We start from the raw sequence: 23509 nt of genomic DNA, 5'->3' as shown, positions 1-23509 counted from the left end.
CCTTCCCCCCCCCCCCCCCCCCCCCCTCACTGCTAATCTAGATTATTGGGATATGGTTTGATCAATTCCCATCTTGCAACCTCTATCAAACTATAAAAGTAATTTCTAGCTTTGATTGTTGAGTGATGCCATATTGTATTGGGTAGTTGTGATTTATAAACAGTATGATGCCAGGCTATTGAAGCGTTTCCTCTAGGGAAATAAATAGCTTGTAGTTTCATTCTTCAACTTAACTTTATCTGTATCTTGATCGACCTCGACTCTCGCGTAGTTTCATGCCAATCAGACTTGACCTAGAAAATGTAATTGGATGTTATTTTTACATCACGAAAGCGCAGGCCGAGGGAAATATTGAAATTTGAAGATGTATTGTTAGGTGCCAAGAGAAAAGACAGAAATTTGAGAAGCTGTAATCAGCCCTTAACTAAGTAATGTTAGGAGACAGTGGTTGTGAAGATAATCAAATATTTACAACACAAAAGCACAGGCAGAGAAAAATTGTTTCCTGTACCTCAGCAAGATTTAACAGGCTTAGCTTTAGTCTTCCATTGACCAACAATGGAAAAAGAGAATATGCTACAAAGATCAGTTCATTTTCCAGTTTCTGTCAATGGATATGCCTTCACATAAACACTCAAATGAGAGTGTTGTTCAGAAGTCCTGAGATGTAATTTGATTGGTTAATAAAACTCAAATTAAGTGACTGACCAATCATAGAAAGACAATAGGCTACTAAAACTTATTTCAGATTCTAAGTTTAGTTGTTGTGAAATGGACATCTGGTTGCTTACACAAAAACTTTTAAGAAGGTCTCAGTTGTAATTTGATTGGTTAATAAAATTCTATTTTTGAAAGTGACCAATCAGATTAGGAGAATAGGCTACTAAAAATTAGTTCAGATCTGAAGTTAAAGTCACACCTCTCTGCCCCTATTTCTATCTCTTTGTTTCTTTGAGTTTTAGTCACCTCAAGTTTTAATTAAGTTTCACTAATTAGTGTTCAGGTGTATTGACAGGGGTCTCTATATTATTTTGTGTTGCTTGACTACCTTGTTGTCAGTCAAATAAAATTGTTGCAGTTGAAAGGATGGTGTTTTTTGTCAGTACAAATATTTTTCAGTCATTGAGGTATTTTGAATTTCTTTTTTCAATTGGAATAAACTTGTGCACCTTAAACAAGTGTTTTGATCAAAGTATTGCATGTCAAATTAGTTTTGATCCATGGCCATTGCTGCTGTGGATCTCCTTGTTATGTATCTATGATTTTTGTGGATCTGTCAAACTAAAACTCTGTTTGCATGAACTCTCAAGAACCTTTTTTCAATTCCCTTCCAAGACGTATTTCTCGTACAATATTTTCTGGATCCAGGACCAATGCTTTCCTGGATCTATCCAGTCTAAGCTCACGGACAAGATCTATGACCTGTTGAAAATTCACAACTAAAACTTTTCTTGAGCCACTGTTAGTGTTTTCATGGATCTGTCCAGACTATGGTCAAAACCCATGACCTCTTTGACCTGTTTAAAATTCAGGACCACGATTCTGTCTGTCAGTTTCTGTCCTCTCTTTAATCTATCTGACAGGGGATTTCCCTTGATACTTATCACAGTCTAATGGTTGGAATCAGAATAAATTAATTCATATTCATATCCTGGAGATGATTGACAGGCACTGAATGGCGTCGTGGAACTCTGCCCTCAGCTTGTAACTTTTACCAGTCTTGACGATACCCCATGGACCAAAACAACGCTTTGAATTAATACAACAGCACCGCCTAACGACTCAGGCGTTGAATATTAATGACTTATTGATTAATTAATATGACTGGTATAAAAAGTGAAAGTATTAAAGACTACATGGGTTGAATGTCTGAAACGTACTGATGTCAGTCACTGGCTCCATGATTGATTTATTAAGAATGGTACCAGTCAACTTACTGTCTATTTCTGGACTCAACACATTCGCTTCCTGACAATTATAGATGGTTTTATAGTTGCCTGACGATAAAACAGGGATACTGTTTGAGATGCTTTTTGCCAGTCATGTTAGAGTGATGGTTATAAATAGCTTTAAAGTTGCCTGATGATAAAACAGGGATACTGTTTGAGTTGCTTTTTGCCAGTCATGTTAGAGTGATGGTTATAAATAGCTTTAAAGTTTCCTGATGATGAAACAGGGCTACTGTTTGAGATGCTTTTTGTCAGTCATGTTTGAGTGATTGTTATAAATGACTTTAAAGTTTCCTGATGATGAAACAGGGCTACTGTTAGAGATGCTATTTGCCAGTCATGTTTGAGTGATTGTTATAAATGACTTTAAAGTTTCCTGATGATAAAACAGGGCTACTGTTTGAGAAGCTTTAGACTATTCATTTGATTGTATTTACCAGTCATGTCTGACTAGAGATCTAGAATGTCTGTTAGGCTATGCGTAGCAACAAGGTAACTGAAATGTATATCTGAAATAGAGCTCTATCAGCTGGTAAAGTTAATATTTAGACGACTGTTTGTCTTTAAAAGTGCCTTATTTCATCCCCAACAAACTACCCTGTGTTATATAATACAATGATCGATTGTGAACATGTTTCAATTAAGTTTTCATTAAAAATTCTACACAGAACAAGCATGTCCTCATGATTCAGTATCTAATTCATAACTCCTAAAAATTTTTTTTTGTTTAATAAGAGTATCTTTTGCTGTTGAAACATGTTTGAGATTGAAAATTTATTGTCATAAGGCCTGGAGGTTATGGGTGACTCAATATTTGTTTATCATGTTTTTCACCGTGGCAAATTTTTCATATAAAAAGGGATTTCTGTTTGATACTGAATTTTACCCAGAAACATTCAGAACGTAAGCAAACCCACTGAAAAAAAACCAAGTATTTTGCATTTTAGAAAACATATTTCCTTATGACCATGATTTTTTGTTCTACTTTCAGAACCGTTTCCAGAGTATGGCATCGTCATCATTGTTCTTGGTTCCATAATCCTGATAGTTCTTATAGCAGCATTCTTTATTTACAGGTAAGTATTGATATAGTCCAGGAACCATGGTGCCTTAGTGAACTCGCTTCCTTACTAACTGAAAATCCAGAGTTTAATTCCAACAAAGGTTGAGATGGGAACTTTGAATTTTTCAACCTGGTTTCCCCAGTCAATGATGCAGGTTGGAGGGGTTGACATGGAAAAAGCATCTCGTTGATCAACAATAAATTAAGGCCCCAGGTTGCCTGTCTTCAGCAGTAAGACATTTATATGATAAAGGGATGTCGATCTGACTCTATTAGCCAGACATGTCTAGCAGGACTGTTCAAATGTCAGGACAATGTTTTCACCATTAGTTTTATGTCTCACCTTTTTATCACATCTATAATATAAATGTTAAAGAAATATTCCCTGAAAATTGGATCACATTGCCACTTTAAGACCATAAAAACTAAAAATCTCTTTTAAAAAGAAGAGCTTATTGACGATCATCGATTTTCTATATCCAAAAATACACCGAAAAAATATTCCAACAATTATTGGCTCATCTAAAACTCATCAAGATCTCTGCAGTGTTTGACTACAGGATGACATTAATTCAAGATTTATGAAAAGAAAATTGATTTTGGAGCATCGAAGCTCGATGAATGAAACTTTTTAATTGTTTGAAATTGTGTAAGTAAACAAACTGCACAAGAAGTGTCCTCAAACTAACTTGGGAAGTTCTTGAGTATCGTCAAGAGAAGCTATTGGGCCAGTAATTGGTAGACTTGAACTACAATAGTAACCTTCTTCAGACAGAGGCATGACCAATATTTATTCTTCGTATTCAAGGGATTTTATGGCCTAATTGTATACTTCATCAGCTGACTATTAAATTCTCATGTTTTAAAGGGATTTATTCGTCAGAATAATTTAAATAGCTGATAGAGCTTAATTTCGGCCATCTGTAGCTCTTATCAGAATGTAAATCTAGTGTTTAGTTCGACAGTTATTATAAATTTGTCCTGTGGTAGTTTAAACTGAGATTGCTACATAAAGGTGATTTTATTGTAGTTATTTGTTTCTTTTTCTAGAAATATTTGTAAAATTACAGACATTTTTAGTATTTTTCAGTCTTATTTCTTGTTATAAACTTTTTTTTTCATTGAAAAAGATTTACAATTGTGGTTTAAATTTTTTACGGACATTTTATTGTATTTTTCAGACATATCAAGTTGGAAGCTGAGTTAGCGGAGATGAATTGGAGGGTGAGATGGGAAGATATTATCTTCGGTTCCCCGGAGAAAAATCATAAACTAGAACGTCAGGGCAGTAGGGTAAGTCTCAATAGAGTGAGTTCCCAATTATTTTTTTGGAGCGCAAAAGGTGTCAGTTTAAAACACATTGGAAATCCCAATTTCAATTCCTCATTATAATATGAAGAACTATTGGAAGTCATTTGCTTGGTTACGCAAAAAAAATGGTAATCGTTGATTCAAATCTCGGTCAGCTTGTGAAAGTCTGGTGACCTATTATAAGTCATCTTCACTCATAATTCCAGATGACTCAGCTGTAAATGGGTACAGAAAGTCCAATATCATTAGATTTGTACAAATACCAACTGGTAGACAGGATCTTCATGAACCTAAGTTGTTATCCTTGTAAAATCGTTATCAAGAGGTTGGGTATAGGACCAGCTGGTAGAAAGGCTCTCTGTGAGATTAAGTTGTTATCCTTGTAAAATCGTTACCAAGAGGTTTGGTCAAGGACCAGCTGGTAGAAAGGCTTTCTGTGACCCTAAGTTGTTATCCTTGTGAAATCATTACTAAGAGGTTGGGTATAGGACCAGCTAGTAGAAAGGCTCTTTGTGAACCTAAGTTGTTATCCTTGTAAAATCATTACTAAGAGGTTTGGTCAAGGACCAGCTGGCAGAAAGGCTCTCTGTGAACCTAAGTTGTTATCCTTGAAAAATCATTACCAAGAGGTTGGGTATAGGACCAGCTGGTAGAAAGGCTCTCTGTGAACCTAAGTTGTTATCCTTGTAAAATCATTACCAAGAGGTTTGGTCAAGGATCAGTTGGTAGAAAGGCTCTCTGTGAACCTAAGTTGTTATCCTTGTAAAATCATTACCAAGAGGTTGGGTATAGGACCAGCTGGTAGAAAGGCTCACTGTGAACCTAAGTTGTTATCCTTGTAAAATCATTACCAAGAGGTTGGGTATAGGACCAGCTGGTAGAAAGGCTCTCTGTAAACCTAAGTTGTTATCCTTGTAAAATCTTTACCAAGAGGTTGGGTATAGGACCAGCTGGTAGAAAGGCTCTCTGTGAACCTAAGTTGTTATCCTTGTAAAATCATTTCCAAGAGGTTGGGTATAGGACCAGCTGGTAGAAAGGCTCTCTGTGAACCTAAGTTGTTATCCTTGTAAAATCATTACCAAGAGGTTGGGTATAGGACCAGCTGGTAGAAAGGCTCTCTATGAACCTAAGTTGTTATCCTTGTAAAATCATTACCAAGAGGTTTGGTCAAGGACCAGCTGGTAGATAGGCTTTCTGTGAACCTAAGTTGTTATCCTTGTAAAATCATTACCAAGAGGTTGGGTCAAGGATCAGCTGGTAGAAGGGTTTCCGTGAACCTAAGTTGTTATCCTTGTAAAAAAAAAGGATTCATCTGTTGAAAAGAGAGCTAAACCAAGCTCTATGGATGACTTTATCACTTACAAAATCAAAGGAAATGAGGAGGATTAAAAAAGTCAGGAATTAAGTCACAATAATCACAAATTAAGCTGAAAATTGATACCACTGAATCGATTTTACACTTGAAACCATAAAAGTTGCTTTTTATTCAAATAAAACTGTCATCTGAATTGAGATGTTAAAAATGAGGACCACATTTCTATCAGAGATAAGGCTTTCTGTTTTAATGGTAAGATTTTCTCAGAAAAATATCCCTTTTATTGAGAATTTAGATTAACGTGGAAAAAAACTGAACGTTTGATTTAAACTGTAAAAGAAATCTTTGAACTGATGGAATTCTTCAAGTGATGTAGTAATCTAAATTTTACATACTGATAACTGGGAGTTTCTTATATTAGAAAATTAACCTTGAGGTAGCTGTCCTGATGAGGATTGTATATCTGAAACACATGTTAGCTTACATTAAGTCATATATTGGAAGTTAAGGTGTCCTGATAAGGATTGTATATCTGAAACATGTTGACAACATGAGATGAACTCTAATCAATTAGCTAACATTAATGTTATATTAGAAAGTTACCCCCCATTTCTAAAATTAGCTGTCCTGATAAGGGTTATATATCTGAAACATGTCGACAGCATGGCGAATTAGCTCACATTAAGTTATATACTGGCAAATAAACCCCAATTTCTAAAACTAGCTGTCCTGATGAGGATTGTGTTTTTGAAACATGTGTCTTATACACAAACATAAGAGGAGCTCTTCTAATTTAAATTTCAAATTGACCCCTTTGCAAATGAAACTATGTTCGTCTACAATAAAATAAAATAAATTATTCCATTTTGAAAAATGTTAACGTTAGACATTAATTAAATGTTTACCAATCCTTAGACTTTGAATTTAGAAAAATTGTAAAAATCACTATAAGAAAATGGAACTTTATTCAGAGTATAAAATGAATTCATTAAAGAAATTCAAAGGGATATTTAACGATAAAATAAAAAAAAAATTTCCCAGATGAAATTAAAAGATGAAAGTAAAATAAAATCAATAATAAAATCAACGAATATCGGAAACTTCGTCAAAGAAAATTACGAGAGTTTAATTTAAGCAAATATCTCGTTAATCATTTGGCTTTCAATAACGTGATAATTGGACAATGTGATGTTTGGTTGTTAAAAGTCATTTTGTTAATGCCAAGTACCGTAATGGATAGATTCACTGTCTGACATTTTTATGTTTTTAACATGTGTGCTACCTATACACTATAACTCAAATTTATTGATATTTTTTATCAATAGCCTCCAAGGTGATTTACGCTGTATTTATGCGTTAAAGATTAAAAATTGTGTCTGCTTAATCTGTCAACGCATTCATGCATTGTAACAGTGTAATAATGTTATTATCTGATATTGGCCCTCTTGATACAGACATATTGAGCAGGTTTTTAAATTATGATATTTTAATAGCGAAGAGTCTAAGGCTGGAAAACTTTTATACCATAAAGATTTTGTATTAAAGTTTGTCAACTCAGTATCCCTTTCAGAGAGTTCACATATCTTATAATGTTATATTGGGTATTTAGTTTTGTGAACTCAGCATCCCTTTCAGAGAGTCCACATATCTAATAATGTTTATTTGGTATAAAAGTTTGACAACTTGTCATCCATTTCATGCAGATGCTGTGGCAAAATTACTCACATTGACAAGAACACAATTAGTTACAAAAGATCATGACGTAAAACACCATTCCATTTTAGTATGTCTTTCAGAGAGTCCACATATATTTTGATTAGACATGACAGGGTTTAAAAAAAGATAGTGTAATATCAGTACCATTGACAAGAGATTATAATTGTGAAAATAAACACAGACAAGATAGATTAAAGGGTTTCATATTTCATCAATATTTTGTGATATTTTTGAAAATATCAAAGAAATGCCATCTAATTTCATCTTTTAACAACAGAGTGTATAAACTTAGGTTATAATTAATTTTTCTTTGAAAAAAAAAACAACCAGCAAAGTTTTTTTTTTATACATTTTTTGTGAGACTTAGGTGTTGATCAGGTAGCATTATACAAAGTAAATTGACTAGAGCTCATCTCATGTTGACCAGTGTTTTAGATATACAATCCTCATCGGGATAGAAATTGAGATCAACTTTCCAATATAGGACTAAAAGTTAGTTAATTGACTAGAGCTTATTTAATGCTGCTGATAAACGTTTCAGATACACGATGTTCATCAGGACAACTAGTTTAAGAATAGGAGTTTAATTTCTAAAAAGGTTTGGGGGTAAACCGAGTTTCATTGAACACTTTTCAAAACAAAATCTGACTTGAGGTTTGTATGTAATCCGATAATTTATTAGCCCACCCACAATAAGTATTCACAGCAACTGATAAATATAATATTTTTTTCAGCGTAACTCGTATGTAAGTGATTGTTCTGGTGATACGATAGCCTGTCACCTTGGTGATGTTGGTAACAGACAACTATTTACTAAGACAGGGTACTACAAGGTAGGTTCTCTCGGTCATAACAAGGATTGTAAGGAGGTTTTATCTCCCCTCATGTTTGATGTTAACACAATTGGCTAGAATAGAAAAGGTTTATTAACATTAAGAAATGATGTAAACAAAATAATATAAAACAAAGATAAAGTTATACTTAAACTAAATTACACTTGATGATACTAAACAAGTCCATAAACCATCATTAAGAGGTTTTCTAGAAATTGTATGTGTATCAGGGACACTGATAGCATCAATTTAAAATATTCCAATTTTCAATCAGATGTCTGTGAGTCTTGTGATTATAGAAATGTTTAAAGGTGTTGTAAAGGAGTTCTCTAAACATTGGTGTATTGGGAACACTGATAGCATCGATTTACACCATTCTAATTGGCAGTCCATTTGAGGTCCCTGGCAAGAAGAGGCCACAGAATTATCAAAGGGGGTTCACAGTGTGGGTGGGGGAGGACAAAACCAAATCAATTCTGGGAGTGGGTATTTCCTCTCGTAGAAACGCCTCTGTTAAGAGTTAGACTCTAATAATCTATACCTTTCTTCGTCTGTATTTCAGGGAGCGATTGTGGCCATCAAGAAAATAGATCGTCACTCCATCACCATACAGAAACCATTATTACTAGAAATAAAAAGGGTAGGTTTACAATTTTTCTCTGCATTTATGTTTTCTTTTGGGACCAGAAACCATTTTGTAATATAGATTTGAATGAGGAGATTCTAAATCAGTTGATGTGTTAAAGTCTGGTGATCTTGAATATGTCATCTTTCCAGTCGACCCAGCTGTAAATAGGTACAGATAATCCGAGAAAGATCAATGCCAAGAATTTTGGTCAAGGACTAGCTGGATTCTAATGAACTGTGGACTTAAGGTTTTATCCTTGTAAAATATAGTTTTTCCTTCATCCCAGCTGTAACTGGGCTCAGATAATCCTAGGTTTGACCAAGGACTGGCTGGTAGAAAGGATCTAAAAATAGACAATCAGATTCAATTAAGATTTTTTAAATTGTTCTGTTGAATGAAAATAAGCAGAAGATATAACAAGATGGCGGCTATCGTCTGTTTCAGTATAATTTATATAGTAATCTGTTTGTGGCAGCGTTTGAAAATTTATGTTCCCAATTGAGTCGTAACGATTTAATGGCGTGGATTAATCGAGTGAAAAAACATCGTTATTTTGTACTGATTCTGTAATTTAGTTTGAAAGCTGCAATTTAAAACAAGTTCTTATTCTGTTACCAAACCTCATCAAATTTAATCATAAATATTCTTCTCTACCCAGGGTGGTGAGTTAAAGCCATTGTAGGTTAGAATTGGGTATTTTTGGAAATACCCAGCATAATGGGTTAAAGCCATTGTAGGCTGGAATTGGGTATTTTTGGAAATACTCAGCATAATGGGTTAAAGCCATTATCCACTTGGAATTAAGTATTTTTTCGGAGGACAAGTGAGGGGTAGAGCCATTGTAGGCCTTGAAGTCAGGGTAGGGCCAAAAGATATGATATTGCAGAAATTTGGCCTTGTATTGTCAAACCGCTTCTTACAATGTTTTTGATTGGTTAGCATGAATTATGACAGAAACAACTGAACATTATTTAAAAAGAATTCTGTCAGATCATAATCCACTGGAAAGGCTCAAAATAAAACATCCATTAAAATAAAATAAAAAGAACGAAACTGGTTCATACTATGGCTTTAATACAAGCGTATGTTTTTTTTAGTGGAAGAATGAATTACACATATCGTCAATAACAACTGTTTTATGGGTAAATTTGATTCCGTGCACGTTCACCACGAATAAATCAACACAGTTAATTTGTCTTGATCAACTCGCATCATAAACAAAATCGCCCGGATTTCATCTAATCACTAAATCTAACAATTCATCCAAAATTTCATCATTGAAAAAAAAGGAATTTAATTCTGAAAGTGATCGATATTTTTGGAATTATTGAGGAGGAAATGAAGGGGATAAGTTAAGCTGACTAGAGAGAAATACAGATGTAACTTGGAATGATTAATGGACCATTATCTCATATAATTATTTCTTTTAAATTAGATTGAATTCATGACATTGTTAGATACATTTGATGTAGGCCTACATGTGTACACTGCTTATAACAGGAAATTTGTTTTTTGTGTTTTGTTCCCCCCTGTCAGTGATGCAGGTAAGAGGGGCTGGGCCTTCAGATGGGACATTAAACCAAGGCCCGTGTGCTACAGACTGTGCAGTTTAAAGATCCCTACACAGTTGGAAATTGAAAAAGAGGAGGCTAATGTCGATGTCCTAACAAAGTTTCCCTCATTGCACACTGTCTGGTGTTGCTTGCTTCATTAGCCTTTTTTTTTTAGCTTTAGTCAGACGTGACCGGTAAATTTGGCTTGATCGTTTTTCCTAAAATAACTTTAATTATGTAACCAATTCATTAATGGTTGTATTGTCACCTTCATTCTAAGTGTATCTAATTGAAAATGTTAAAATAAAAGACAACTGATTGGTCGTACGTACTGATTTACCGAATATAAACAGTTTAGAAAAAGAACTTGTACAATGATAAATGGACATTAGATTCACCATTGATCATTTTCTTTCTCTAAAACCTGGATTACATTGTGTTAAATTTGTTTTAGTTGTAAATATAAAATAGAACATGGAAGCCAAATATTTAAAAAAAACTGTAGATATATCGACTTGTAAAGCAAAAATAACACATTTTTTTTTTTTTTTTTTTGCAATATTGACATCAAAATCTGATGAAGATTTTCTGGAATTGGGGTATTTCGAAAAGTTTTGCCATCATGGTTTCTTTAATATTCTCCCTATTCATTACCAGAATGGTACCATAATTCAATAATCCTATCTTTTCAAATCTTAAAAACAAAGCACCTCAATTGAAAACTTTAAAGTTTCTCTGCCAATGTCCAACAAGCACAGACTATTCTTCTCTGTCGTCTAATGATTACTATTTGTAAATTTCAGATAAAAGATCTACAGAATGACCATACAGTACGGTTTATAGGAGCCTGTATAGACCCTAGTAATCTCTGTGTTTTAACAGAATACTGCCCTAAAGGATCCTTACAGGTGAGACCTTCCTCCACTAAACGTAAATATTCAGATCACTGCTTCTCAACCTTAGTCAGATCGTTCCTCCTCAGAAAAGTTCTTCCAAATCTCCCCAAAATAAATCTGTCATTTTAAACGGTATTTCATAAAAAAAAACGATTAACCATGAATGAATATTCATACTCCATATATCTAGACTGGCACTTCACCAGCAGTAGACTCCTCCCTTGACAATAATTCCATCCCATGGTCTAACAAGTCCTCCCTTGGAGAGGCGGTGGTTCAGAAGCTCTGATTTAGATGAAAACATCCTGGAAGCTGGTATCATGAATTTTTAGATGGCAATATCCCTTGAAAGTAGAAAGTATATCAATAGAAAGGTTTGAGTCATTGACACAGTGATTACAGTTTACAGTATAACTTTATAAATAGTCAAAACAAACATCACCATCAACTTCAAAACAATAATCAATCCACCTCAATTAATAGATCTTTTAAATTTCCTTTGATTAATTCTTCATTAGTGAAGGAAGAGAGAGATTATAGCGCGAAATATAAACGAAGATCACAAATATCCATTTACCTCGACGGTTCTTTTCAAACAACATAACGAACTCAAGTACATGATTATTGACCTCCGATGTCCGACACCGAAAAGTCATTATTCCGCCATTGTGGTCCGATATATATATTGATTCGTGTATAGAATTAATCATTGTTTTGTCGTGTTTGAATTTTTTTCACACGCTTTCCTTGCTCTTTTTTTAACAAGCTCTTCAGAGGTTTGTGTAGAGGTGTTTCGATTTCTCAATAAATATAAAATAAAAGTTGCAGTTGTAATGCTTTTCTTGCTCTTTTTTTACCAGCTCTTCAAACGTTTACCTTTTTTTTTTTTGCGTTTGTCTAAGAGGTATTTGCAATAAATCGAAATTATTCAATAAATAAACTTATTCAATGAAACCTGCTGTCTCACTTCAGAAGTTTCTGATTGCCACATGCTTTTTATGCTCTTTTTTTTATGAACTCTTCAGGCGTCTACTACATGTGTATTGATTTCTCAATGAAAAAAGATGAAATTTGTGCAAAAAGTCACGCAAGAAGTTTTTCTTGGTCTTTTTTGAGAAGCTCTTGTTTGTGTTTTGGCTATTAGATATTTCGTTTCCATTAAAAAGAAATTACTCAGTTAGTAGGCCAATAAAGTGAAGTTGCTTATTTTTTTCAAAAGTTTATGATAGTTTATTTGACAGTTGTATGGTTGTGTTTTGACTTTCAAACATTAGTTTCCGCCATTGGGACCAAATTCTGATAAATCCATAGAAATCGAAGGTTTTAGAATTGGAAATAAAAGAAATCCTAAAACCAAAACATCAAAGTTCCTGGTATTTTTATTTTTTTGGTTAGCTTGAAGTTATTGTGTCCTTGACAACAAGACAAATTTCTGAGAATTGGAACTAAGAATTTCTGGAACTAAAAGATCAAAGATTGCTATAGACTTACACATTTCATTGAGTTGTTTCCCTGTCAAAATAAAGGTTGAATAGTTCGGCCATGTTGGAAAACGAGATGAAAAGATGTAAAAATATGAAATAAAAACTTGCTCAGCAATTGAAAACCTCTATAAAGATGTTTGACAACTCTGGACGATGGACATGTTCAGTTCTTAGTCTTTGATGCCTTTCATTTTATTCTATTCTTCTCCAAAAAGTTACAATATTACCAGCAACTGAAGCTTAAAGAAAAACGGAATGATGTTTAACATCCTACTGTTCTGTGCTTTATGGTTTAATGAAAAGTAGGTTAACATTCTACTGTTCTAGATCTGATTGAGCCTTGGTTGTTCATGGTCTATGGTTCTAATCTCGGTCGGCATATCAAAGTCTGCTGACTCAATCATCTTTACTCGTTATTCCAGTCAACTCAATCATAAATGGGTACGGATAATCTGGGTTCACATTTTTCTATGCACTTGTGTTTTCTTTTGGGGACCAGAAGCTATTTTAATCTTTGTAAGACAGGAAGGTAAACATTAAGAACACAAGATATATAGATATACTATTTCAGAGTTTATTACATACTAAGTTTAGAAACACATACAGATAATATTATCAAGTAAAATGACCGGGAACTATTTTGTAATATAGATTTGAATGAGGAGATCTGATATCAGTTGATGTGTTATAGTCTAGTGATCTTGAATATGTCATCTTTCCTCATTACTCCAGTCGACCCAGCTGTCAAAGGGTGCGGACTAGCTGGTAGAAAGTATCCTTGAAACTGAGAACATAAGTTTTTATCCTCGTAAAATATGGTTGTTGGTTTCTTTCTTAATTCCACTAATTGTACAGAGCAGTAAGTGACATCGAAAATTCAAATCAAGCGACAATCCATGTTGTACTTGTTTGGTAGTTTTTTCCCCTCCATGTAAATTGTATTGACTCCACTGAATGGCAAGATGGTTAATTCATGTCCTACTTGTTTGATAACATCGTGGTCTCGTCAAAGTCTCGTGATCATGTGATTACTGCAAGTAGTTTTTTATGTAAGAGATTTAAGTAGTTTTATACTCGTTAGTGTTTTTACGATGTCTGTATTTATGTCCTTGAGTGGCCATGTTTTTTCTCTGGAGATCTTTTCAGCTTGTAAATATGGGATAGCTTTCATGTCTGTCAATCATGAAAAGAGTTCAATAGAGGTGAAATAGGCTAGGTTTTAGAACTGATTTCTGATTTATAAAAGGAATTGAGATTGAATCCTTTCTCCCTGTGTTGAACAATATATGGGTTTTGGTTTACATTTGTGTCGTTGTTTTTTTAAAGAATATCCTTGTTTGATGAACTTGGCTATATATATGATTCGAAATTCTAGATAAAAAATATGGTTTTTAAGGTTTATTGATTGGAATAGTTTTCCAAAAGATCTTGTCAGACATGATTGGCAAATACAGTCTAATCAACGTCCCTATTTTATAGCCTGCCACTCTTTTGAGCAACCATGAACAGTTGGACAATCTTGGAAGTCTTTTTAGACAGCTCATTTACAACCTTCAGCTCTAGTCAGATTTGACTGGCAAATACAAACACAATAACATCCCTGAGCGAAAAATGAGAAACCAGTTGTTAATAAGTTACAATATTCCATTTCAAAATGAAAACTCATTCTTCACTCTAGTTCATTGTTCCATGCATGGTTAGCTTTAAAATAAATGGTTTCGTCTGGCCTTTTCAGTCTGGTAACATCGGCAATTTCTTTCGAACTTTTAACACAAATATTAAAATTAAGTTTTCACTGGTGACATTGTGCCGTATTTTCTTTGCTGTACATGAATTTAACAATATTTCAGAAGATAAATAAAATGTCTATTTATAATGCAGCCAGACGCTGTGAAAATACTCAAAATGTAGAAATATCCAAATTGATTTTTACATTCCAATAAAATAATTATTATTTCTCTTGATGAAATTTTTGACTCTTTTGAAACGACAAAATTAACTTTTTTTTTCATTAGAATCTTGGTAAATATTATAAAAATGGCTGAATTTGTGTTAACAAATATGAATTCGAATAAAATTTTAGTGCATTTTTGCTTTCAGTGGCATTAAATTTTTTGAAGTGATTACCTTGAGAAGCCTTTCATAAATTCAAAAACGGGTTTTCTAAACTTTTTATTCCAGTTTCCCCTTGTCAGGTAAGAGTTGCTGACATAGAAAACGCGTCTAGTCGTTCGAATGGGAAAATAAACCAAGACCTTGAGTGCTAGATTTCTGCGGTTCTTGCAGAGAAAGCAATGGCAACTTTGAAATCCAAAGTTTTGAGCAATGGCCTTGAACTTTTCAACTTAAAACTGAGACTGACTATGTCATTCACTCAGTGTTTGTAATTTTCTGTAAAAACATCTGTAAAAACACCAGTTCTCTGTGATTTGTCTGTGGAATCAGTTTCTCTGTTATTTTAACAGAAGAATTAGGAATGAGATCAATGAACGTGAGACGCGAACACGCTCGATTTGTTTGTACAGAAAATATTATTCTACCTGTCTGAGAGCCTAATATAGTTAGAAATAAGAAAAATAAAATCATATCTTTGGTACAATTCCAATAATTTTATACGTTAAAGAACCTTCAACTGTTGGAAATCAAAAAGAGTAGGCTAATGCTGGTTTCCCCCATTGCACACTGCAATTAGCCTAATCTGGTGCAGAAAAGTAAACTTAAAACTGTTTCATTTCATTTCAAACAATTCCCCTTCTAATCCTTTTGCATCTTTTAGGAATAGAGATCACATCATCATTCTCAATATTGAAGAACCAATACAACCTCTAAGATGGCTGATTTCAGCACAGGTGCAAAGTCTGAATGAGAAAACAGAATCAAAATCGATCAATATACAATACATTTGATTTAAAAGATTTATCATAAATAAGATCATAATTGAAACACTCCTACATTCAAGAAATTTCTAGCGAAAATAATCACTAAAAGATCAACCAGTTTCTTATGTCCTAAAGGGAGAGTATTTCTGTAATGTTTGAATAATGGTTGGAGTAGTGTGTAGGCCTAAATTTATAATTTTTTTCTGTATTTTTTTAACGAAATTCTGATGTAATTTCAGGATGTATTAGAAAATGAGCAGATTAAATTAGACTGGATGTTTAGATACTCTATCATGCAAGATATAGTTCGGGTAAGTGGCACACTCAGAAGCACCGGCCATGGTGAATTACAAATTTACAAAAATCTTGTGAAAACTTGTAGAAAAAATGGCTGCATTAGTATAGTCAGTATTATAGAATTGAACAGTATTTATCTAAATCTGTGTGGAAAAAAATGGTCATGCATGATCTGGTTAGGTGGAAGACATAGAAGATGACATCACTCTTAGAAGCATTGGTCAAGGCATCAGAATTTGTCTTGGATGTGGATCCATTTAGGGGGTGGGTCATGAAAGTCCTGTGAAAGGTCTTTAGAAGTGAACACTAAGCCGACTAAATGCTCAAAATTCATCTGAAATCCATTAGCATCTGGATTCCTGACAACCCCCAGACCACTAGCCTCAAGAGATATCAGCACCTTAGGTATTTTCTAGATATCTGTATCCATGTGGAAGATTCAAACCCATGAGATACTGAATGTTTGTTTTTGTATTATCAGGGTATGACATATTTAACTGGTACAGAAATTAAAAGTCATGGTAATTTAAAAAGTACTAATTGTGTAGTTGATAGTCGTTTTGTGGTAAAAATTACTGATTTTGGTTTACATCATCTACGATCTCAAACAGAGGGACCGGAAGAGGACACGTTCGCTGCCTACAATCGTAAGTTTTAAAATTTCTTTGCCAAAGGATATTTTATTATAATGAAATATAATATAGCTTTATATATTTTGTTTCTTTTTTTTCTCTGGGTTACTTCACTCAATCTAATTTTTAATGAAATACTGTTATAGACATTTAGTTTCTTTTTTCTTCTGAGTTGCTTAATTCATTCATGATCTGACAGCATTCTTGATTACATTTTACCATGCATATTTAGCTATGTAAATAAATAAATGTCCTTAGGCCCAAACTCACCGCCAGCCATCATTTAGCTATTATCAGACGTGAATGGCAAATGAAGCCAAATCAGTAACTTGATCTCAAATCTAATCAACAGTCTAAAGATATAGTCAGACACAACTGGTAAATACAGACTAATTAACAACCCTGGACAGTTCTCATTAATGAAATACCTGTACTAATTTTTCTTTTATCCCCAGGTAAATTATGGACTGCCCCAGAACTTCTGAGAATGCAGCATCGCCCCCCAGAGGGCACTCATAAAGGGGATGTGTATAGTTTTGCTATAATCTGTCAAGAAATAGTCTACAGAATGGGAGTGTTTTATCTGGCTAATTTAGATCTTAGCCCACAAGGTATGAAGTTAACAAATTTAATCTTGTTGTTATCAACCTACGTTGTGTTGGTATAACTGATATAATGATGTCCTTTGTAATAACTGTACACAAGAATATTTATAAAGCTCTGGAAATGACTATTATGGTTCTGCTAAATTGCAGGAGAACCAAGTGTCAGAATATAAATCTGAAAAGTGCTACACATCAGCTGTTGAAGCAAATAATTACAAAACTTTTAATACTGTGGATATAATCCAAACAAAATTAGCACAGAATTTTATTGACAAGAGTGGAAGAGATTGTAAAGCTGTTTTCTAAACGTTTTATGTATAAGCTATTGAAAAATTGAAAATAGGAATGTTTTAAATTGTTGTCTGTGTCCCTGATACACATAGTATTTTTAGAAGACCTCTTTACAATCCCTTTAAAGCCATTACTGTATCCTTACTGGTGTAAAAACACCAAGTCATCAAGTTTCCATGATCGTGTTGAAATCTGACAAGTCTATTACTGTAATCCATTGAAGCGAACAATCCAATAAGTCTGAATTACCTCCCCTGGTAGAAAGTCGTAACACTTGACGCGTTATAAGTCGTGGTCATTTCCGATCTGGGAATAAATATTAACATTTCATTGGCCGAGACAATTAACAGGAAGCCATTTGTAATGACATAACGTAATATTGGTTTTGTTATTTTTCTACCAGTCAGCTGGAAAATTCTGATTGCTTTCTTTGTTTATTTCCAATGATGTATTAACTAATGCGTTAAAAATTACAGAATCAGAAGAATTTTTCTAACCTAGTTTTCTTCATATCATTTCAAGAAATTATCAGATAAAATATGCTACTTCAGTTTAATTAAACAGATATTATTCATGTGCACATTTTTAGTTCAGAGAGCCAAAAAGAATTTGTCATTATCATCTATGTGAAGTCGTTTAAAGGGACGATGAATTGATAAGCCAATAAACTCAATAGCTATGTGAACTCTCTGAAAGGAGTGCCAAGTTGACAACCCAGTGGCAGAGTAATATTATGTGATATTCTCACCTTAATCATTTTTTGTTTTTTATTTTCAGAAATATTTGACAAGGTAAAAAATGGTATGAAACCATATTTCAGACCTACATTAGAAGAATTTGACTGTCCCTGTGATGAGCTAGCTGGGGTTATCAGGAAATGTTGGGCAGAAGATCCCCTGGAACGACCTGATTTCCCTGCTCTTAAATCAATTATCAGAAAACTGAATAAGTAAGTATAAGATTGATCATTGGCCTAGTCTAGGAATTCATAGACACATTGTAATTAACCAATCAGATGACAGGAACAATAAAATACAGTAATCTGATTGGATAATAAAACTAAATTTAACATTTACTTTAGTGATTGACCAATCAGATGACAGGAACACTAAAATTCAGTTATCTGATTGGATAATAAAACTAAGTTTAGGATTAATTTTAGTGATAGACCAATCAGATGACAGGAATACTAAAATCATCTGGAAATTTAGTTTTGTGAAAAATTTCCCCAGGCTCAATAATAACCAAGAGAATTTAAATATTTGCAGGGATGGAGATAAAGGAAATATATTAGATAATCTTCTGTCTCGAATGGAACAATATGCTAACAATCTGGAGGCGCTGGTAGCAGAACGAACCTCAGATTACCTGGAAGAAAAACGAAAAGCTGAGGATCTACTTTATTCCATGTTACCTAAGTAAGTTGGTTTCTATTTTTCAAAAGATATAGCTGCCTAAATATTTGTTTTCCAGCTATATATCTGTTATATTTTATTTCAAAGGAAGTCAAATTTCAAATGTAATTGGGGTTGTAACATAATTGGTTATCAATTGAATTGAATAATGGCAATAGTAGGTCTAACATAGCTCATTATTCACAAGACAGGGATGTAGGTCTAACGTGGCTCATTAATCACAAGACAGGGATGAAGGTCTAACATGGCTCATTAATCACAAGACAGGGATGTAGGTCTAACATGGCTCATTATTCACAAGACAGGGATGTAGGTCTAACGTGGCTCATTATTCACAAGACAGGGATGTAGGTCTAACATGGCTCATTAATCACAAGACAGGGATGTAGGTCTAACATGGCTCATTATTCACAAGACAGGGATGTAGGTCTAACGTGGCTCATTATTCACAAGACAGGGATGTAGGTCTAACATAGCTCATTATTCACAAGACAGGGATGTAGGTCTAACATGGCTCATTATTCACAAGACAGGGATGTAGGTCTAACGTGGCTCATTATTCACAAGACAGGGATGTAGGTCTAACGTGGCTCATTATTCACAAGACAGGGATGTAGGTCTAACGTGGCTCATTATTCACAAGACAGGGATCAGAAAAATATAAGCCTGTGACTGCAAAATATCAATGGTACAAGTATTGTATATTCGCATATATAATGCGTATGTTTTGAACTGTGATAGGGCTGGCTGAACTGGGTGTACCTATGATAAGCAGTACGTTGATCAAGGGATATTTGATAAGCTGATACACCTTTTGTTGAATCATGGTGAATTTTCTGTTGTATATGACAGGGTAGTAGCTTGATCAAGGGTTGAAAGGACACCTTTGTAAAATTATATCTAAAAAATTTTGTTTTGTCCATAGGGTAGTAGCTGGTCAGTTGATACGAGGTGAATCAGTAGCTGCTGAATCGTTTGAGAGTGTCACTATCTATTTCTCTGACATCTGTGGTTTTACAGCTCTTTCTGCTGCCAGTACACCAATGCAGGTATGTGACCTTTGACTTTTAAACTTTGACCTTGGTAGAAGAGCACAAGTGTTCTTAAAAAGTCAAGTATGGATATTTGTGCACTTTAACTATCTCATTTATCAGAGAGTTGGATTGTCGTCTGCAAATATAGGCTATACAAAAATCACTTCTGATGATCTACCAGTGTTTTGGTGGTTGCCTCCTGCCGTCTGTCACTCACTTATGTCCTCACCCCTATCAATTTGTACTCTGTTTTCTATTTCAGGTGATAGACCTACTGAATGATCTCTATACAACATTTGATTCTATAATTGAACATTTTGATGTTTATAAGGTAAATCAATTTCTTCTTTTTCGGAGGTGGATCATCGAGTTCGATTTCTTTCAAGTTTGGAGATCTGGGTTATCCTGCTTATTGAGTAGAAGCATAGAGAATTGGGCTCATATATCAGTATAGGTTTAGATAGTACCTTTGCATTTTTCAGTCTGGTTTGATGTGGTTGTAGGACAGAATTGAAAAATTTGTTTCGTCGGTTGGATGCACTATTTTCAGACACCAATTTCAGACATATGTTCAGACACTATGTTCAGCTTGAAAAGCTGGAAATATTATTTACATGAGATCCTGTCATCTAATTATATTTCGGGGAAGGGAGGGTTTGATTCTCCCAAATGTACAGGCCTAGGGTGGAGCAGACACTTTATTTAGAAATTAGGATTAAGGTTCTTGATATTGGGTTTTCTTCTGTTCTAATTCTGATCTGAAATTAGAAAAAATAACTCGCCCAATGGGCGAGAAGTATAGTGTCTGTTATGTACTGATTGTTTTTAGTTTTCTATGAACAATATTATCATTATCAACTTCTCTCAAGGTCTTGAAAAATGTCTGATTGACAAAAAAATAAATCAACAGCCCTGCTGAGCACTATATTTGATTATTTTAGGTGGAAACAATCGGTGATGCCTATATGGTAGTGTCAGGCCTTCCAGTGAGGAATGGTAACTTACACGCTCGTGAGGTAGCAAGAATGTCTTTAGCACTATTAAATGCAGTATTGTCTTTCAAAATACGTCATCGACCGAACGAACAGTTAAAATTACGTATTGGAATTCATACGGGGTATGTGGTAGCAGGTGTGGTAGGATTGAAAATGCCACGATACTGTTTATTCGGTGATACTGTCAATACTTCTTCTAGAATGGAATCCAACGGTCTACGTAAGTTGATTTATTTTCAAACTTTTGTGAAAGTACTGGTGCAAAATCATTGTAGATGGATACTGTCATTGCTTTCATTGCAGACAAACAAGGTTCCATTCTGATAAGTGACGCAGACAGCTCTGTGGTTGTCGAGTTGTTCAGAAGGGGCATCGAGACCACCTGAACTACAGACTGTATTACTTTAATGATAAATACTATTGTTTATTTCAGCTTTAAGAATTCATGTCAGTCCACAAACAAAAGAAGTTTTAGATAATTTTGGTACTTTTGATTTAGAACTGAGGGGAGAGGTGGAAATGAAGGTTGGTCGACTATATTTCACTTGAATTTTTTAAAATTTGATAAAAACATAAGTGGAAACAGTTGTTGAAATATTTACTTGACCATTTAGAATTCAGTTTAAACAAATTGTAAATTAATAATTCACCATATTTCTGCTAATTGCCTTGATGATTTTATGATTCATTGCACTAAGATTCATCTTATTGGCTTTCAGTAGCTCAGCTCTATCCCTTGGATTTTGAAACCCTCTTGTTTCCCCGAAAAAATATCCAATGCATGGATATCTTAATATATATTTTTCTAATTTTTTTCAGGGTAAGGGTAAGGTGACTACATATTGGTTGAATGGTGAACGAGATTCGAATATTCCTGATATTAAATTATTTAATGCAAATCGTGCGTCGTGACCCATTCGTGACCTTTCAACTTTATCAAAGACAGGTAAAGAAGCACAGAAACTCGCAAAGAACCAACAAGGATATTTCAGGATGTTGGATTTTGGCCAGTTTTTACGGTTGTGTTTTGAAGCATCCATGTTTTTTTACTGGTTTAAAATTTACTTTTGGAAAATCGTGCGACATGGCATCTGAGTTTTTGAGTTGCTCATTGGAGGCAATTTCAAATAACCAAGTTGAATTTTGGAAATCATTCGGTGTGGCATCTTTCTTTTGCTCAATGAGGTTTTGTTTTTAAATAACCATTCAAGAGTAAACTTTTGAAAAATTATTGGATGGGAGATCAGTTGCCAGCCCCAATTCGGTATTACGTCAATATACTTTACAACACCTCTTCTTTTCCGTTGACGGATTTTCATGACAATCCATGTTGGACAAAAGACATCTATTGCAAACTTTATTCCAAGAGAATTTCATGTGCTACATATCGTCGGGAAGTGCTTAGTAATAAGAATGCATTATTGCTCAGATTGTTGGAAAGTTTTTGGAAATTTAGAAGACAGAAAGGCATTTGTTTTTAGCTTTTCTCTTAAAAAATTTCCAGATTTTTGGGAAATTTCTTAATGAAAAAGTGAAAAATATTTTAATTTGAGAATTTCAAAGCCTGTTTGTCATTGTATTAATGGAACAGTCGTTGAAAGTGAACAGCAAAGTTTGAAATCGTTAAGTTCAAAGCTGAACATCCCTTGAACATGTATGACAAACAAGGACCAGACCAGTGCGGCAACATGTTTTTTGCAACATTTTGAAACCAGTGTAGAGAAAGGAAACCAAACTCTTCATTTTAAGGCCTTTTTATGCCAGATTATTTATTTATTTATTTGACTTGTTGTGTTTTGTATATAAAGTGATTTAAATAGGCTAAAGATAGTTATGCACATGCATGGATCATTCCATTCATAAACAGGAACAGTTCGAGTGGTATGAAATCAATTCTGACTTATACAGTTACTGTTTGTGTTACCCTTGAACACAATATAGGTTTGACTTAAAAAAGTTTCAACTCAATCTATTCTACCTAAGCACAAAATGGACTGGTCCTATTGCATGTGCATAAATATCAGTGACCTACTTTTTTTAAAAGACAATTTGTTATGTATTACGTATGAATTATCTAATATTATGGGATAGATTAATAGGAAAGGCTTTATTAGGGCTGACGTTTAGATAGAAAAGAGGGTGATTCAAACCCACATCACCTAATTGTCCAACTGATATATGAGGGAGGTACACGTTCTCATTGAACAGGAGATTGAATCAGTGGTACCAATGTTAAAGGTAGGAATAGATGAGGTACAATGTCCTCATCTTCACAAAGTCAAGCTATTAGCCACTTTTCTAGCATCACAGAATGCAACAATTTGATAGGATTATTCACTAGCGAATACAGCCAATTAGAGCCCTCGCTTTAAACATTATGGCTTTGTGTTCAGACTCTCTAATTGGCTTTATTCGCTGGCATACATTTCAATTAAATCACTGCATTTACAAACTTTCATGATCCAAGATTATTTGTTATTGCAGTCAAGGTGTAAGACAAAGTTCGTAATAGCTTGATATTTTGAAGATGTTACAGTACAGGTTGTGGGATTGTCGATACAGTAGAAAATAGAGGTACAATTGGTTTTTGATTTATATTTGGCTTATTTTCTT

The 23509-nt window shown here is 34.1% G+C and overlaps 1 protein-coding gene across 1 annotated transcript in view; it reads left to right on the top strand.

Annotated features, from left to right (window-relative positions):
* LOTGIDRAFT_191857 (hypothetical protein) overlaps positions 1-21757 on the top strand; it is a gene marked incomplete at its 3' end in the record, with an annotated part of 65536 nt that extends 43779 nt beyond the window's left edge. Inside the window, exons 7-20 of the mRNA XM_009060504.1 lie at positions 2941-3025; positions 4194-4324; positions 8706-8827; positions 11172-11276; positions 15867-15938; positions 16406-16571; positions 17012-17167; positions 18230-18401; positions 18721-18870; positions 19793-19916; positions 20164-20232; positions 20843-21116; positions 21330-21421; positions 21716-21757. Coding sequence (XP_009058752.1) covers positions 2941-3025; positions 4194-4324; positions 8706-8827; positions 11172-11276; positions 15867-15938; positions 16406-16571; positions 17012-17167; positions 18230-18401; positions 18721-18870; positions 19793-19916; positions 20164-20232; positions 20843-21116; positions 21330-21421; positions 21716-21757 — 1760 coding nt within the window. The remainder of the gene's footprint in view (positions 1-2940; positions 3026-4193; positions 4325-8705; positions 8828-11171; positions 11277-15866; positions 15939-16405; positions 16572-17011; positions 17168-18229; positions 18402-18720; positions 18871-19792; positions 19917-20163; positions 20233-20842; positions 21117-21329; positions 21422-21715) is intronic.
* Positions 21758-23509: the final 1752 nt, after the last annotated feature.

The sequence above is a fragment of the Lottia gigantea genome, assembly GCF_000327385.1.
Source record: "Lottia gigantea unplaced genomic scaffold LOTGIsca_43, whole genome shotgun sequence".
Taxonomy (NCBI): Eukaryota; Metazoa; Mollusca; class Gastropoda; family Lottiidae; genus Lottia; species Lottia gigantea.
This window is presented reverse-complemented; position numbering and strand designations above follow the sequence as displayed.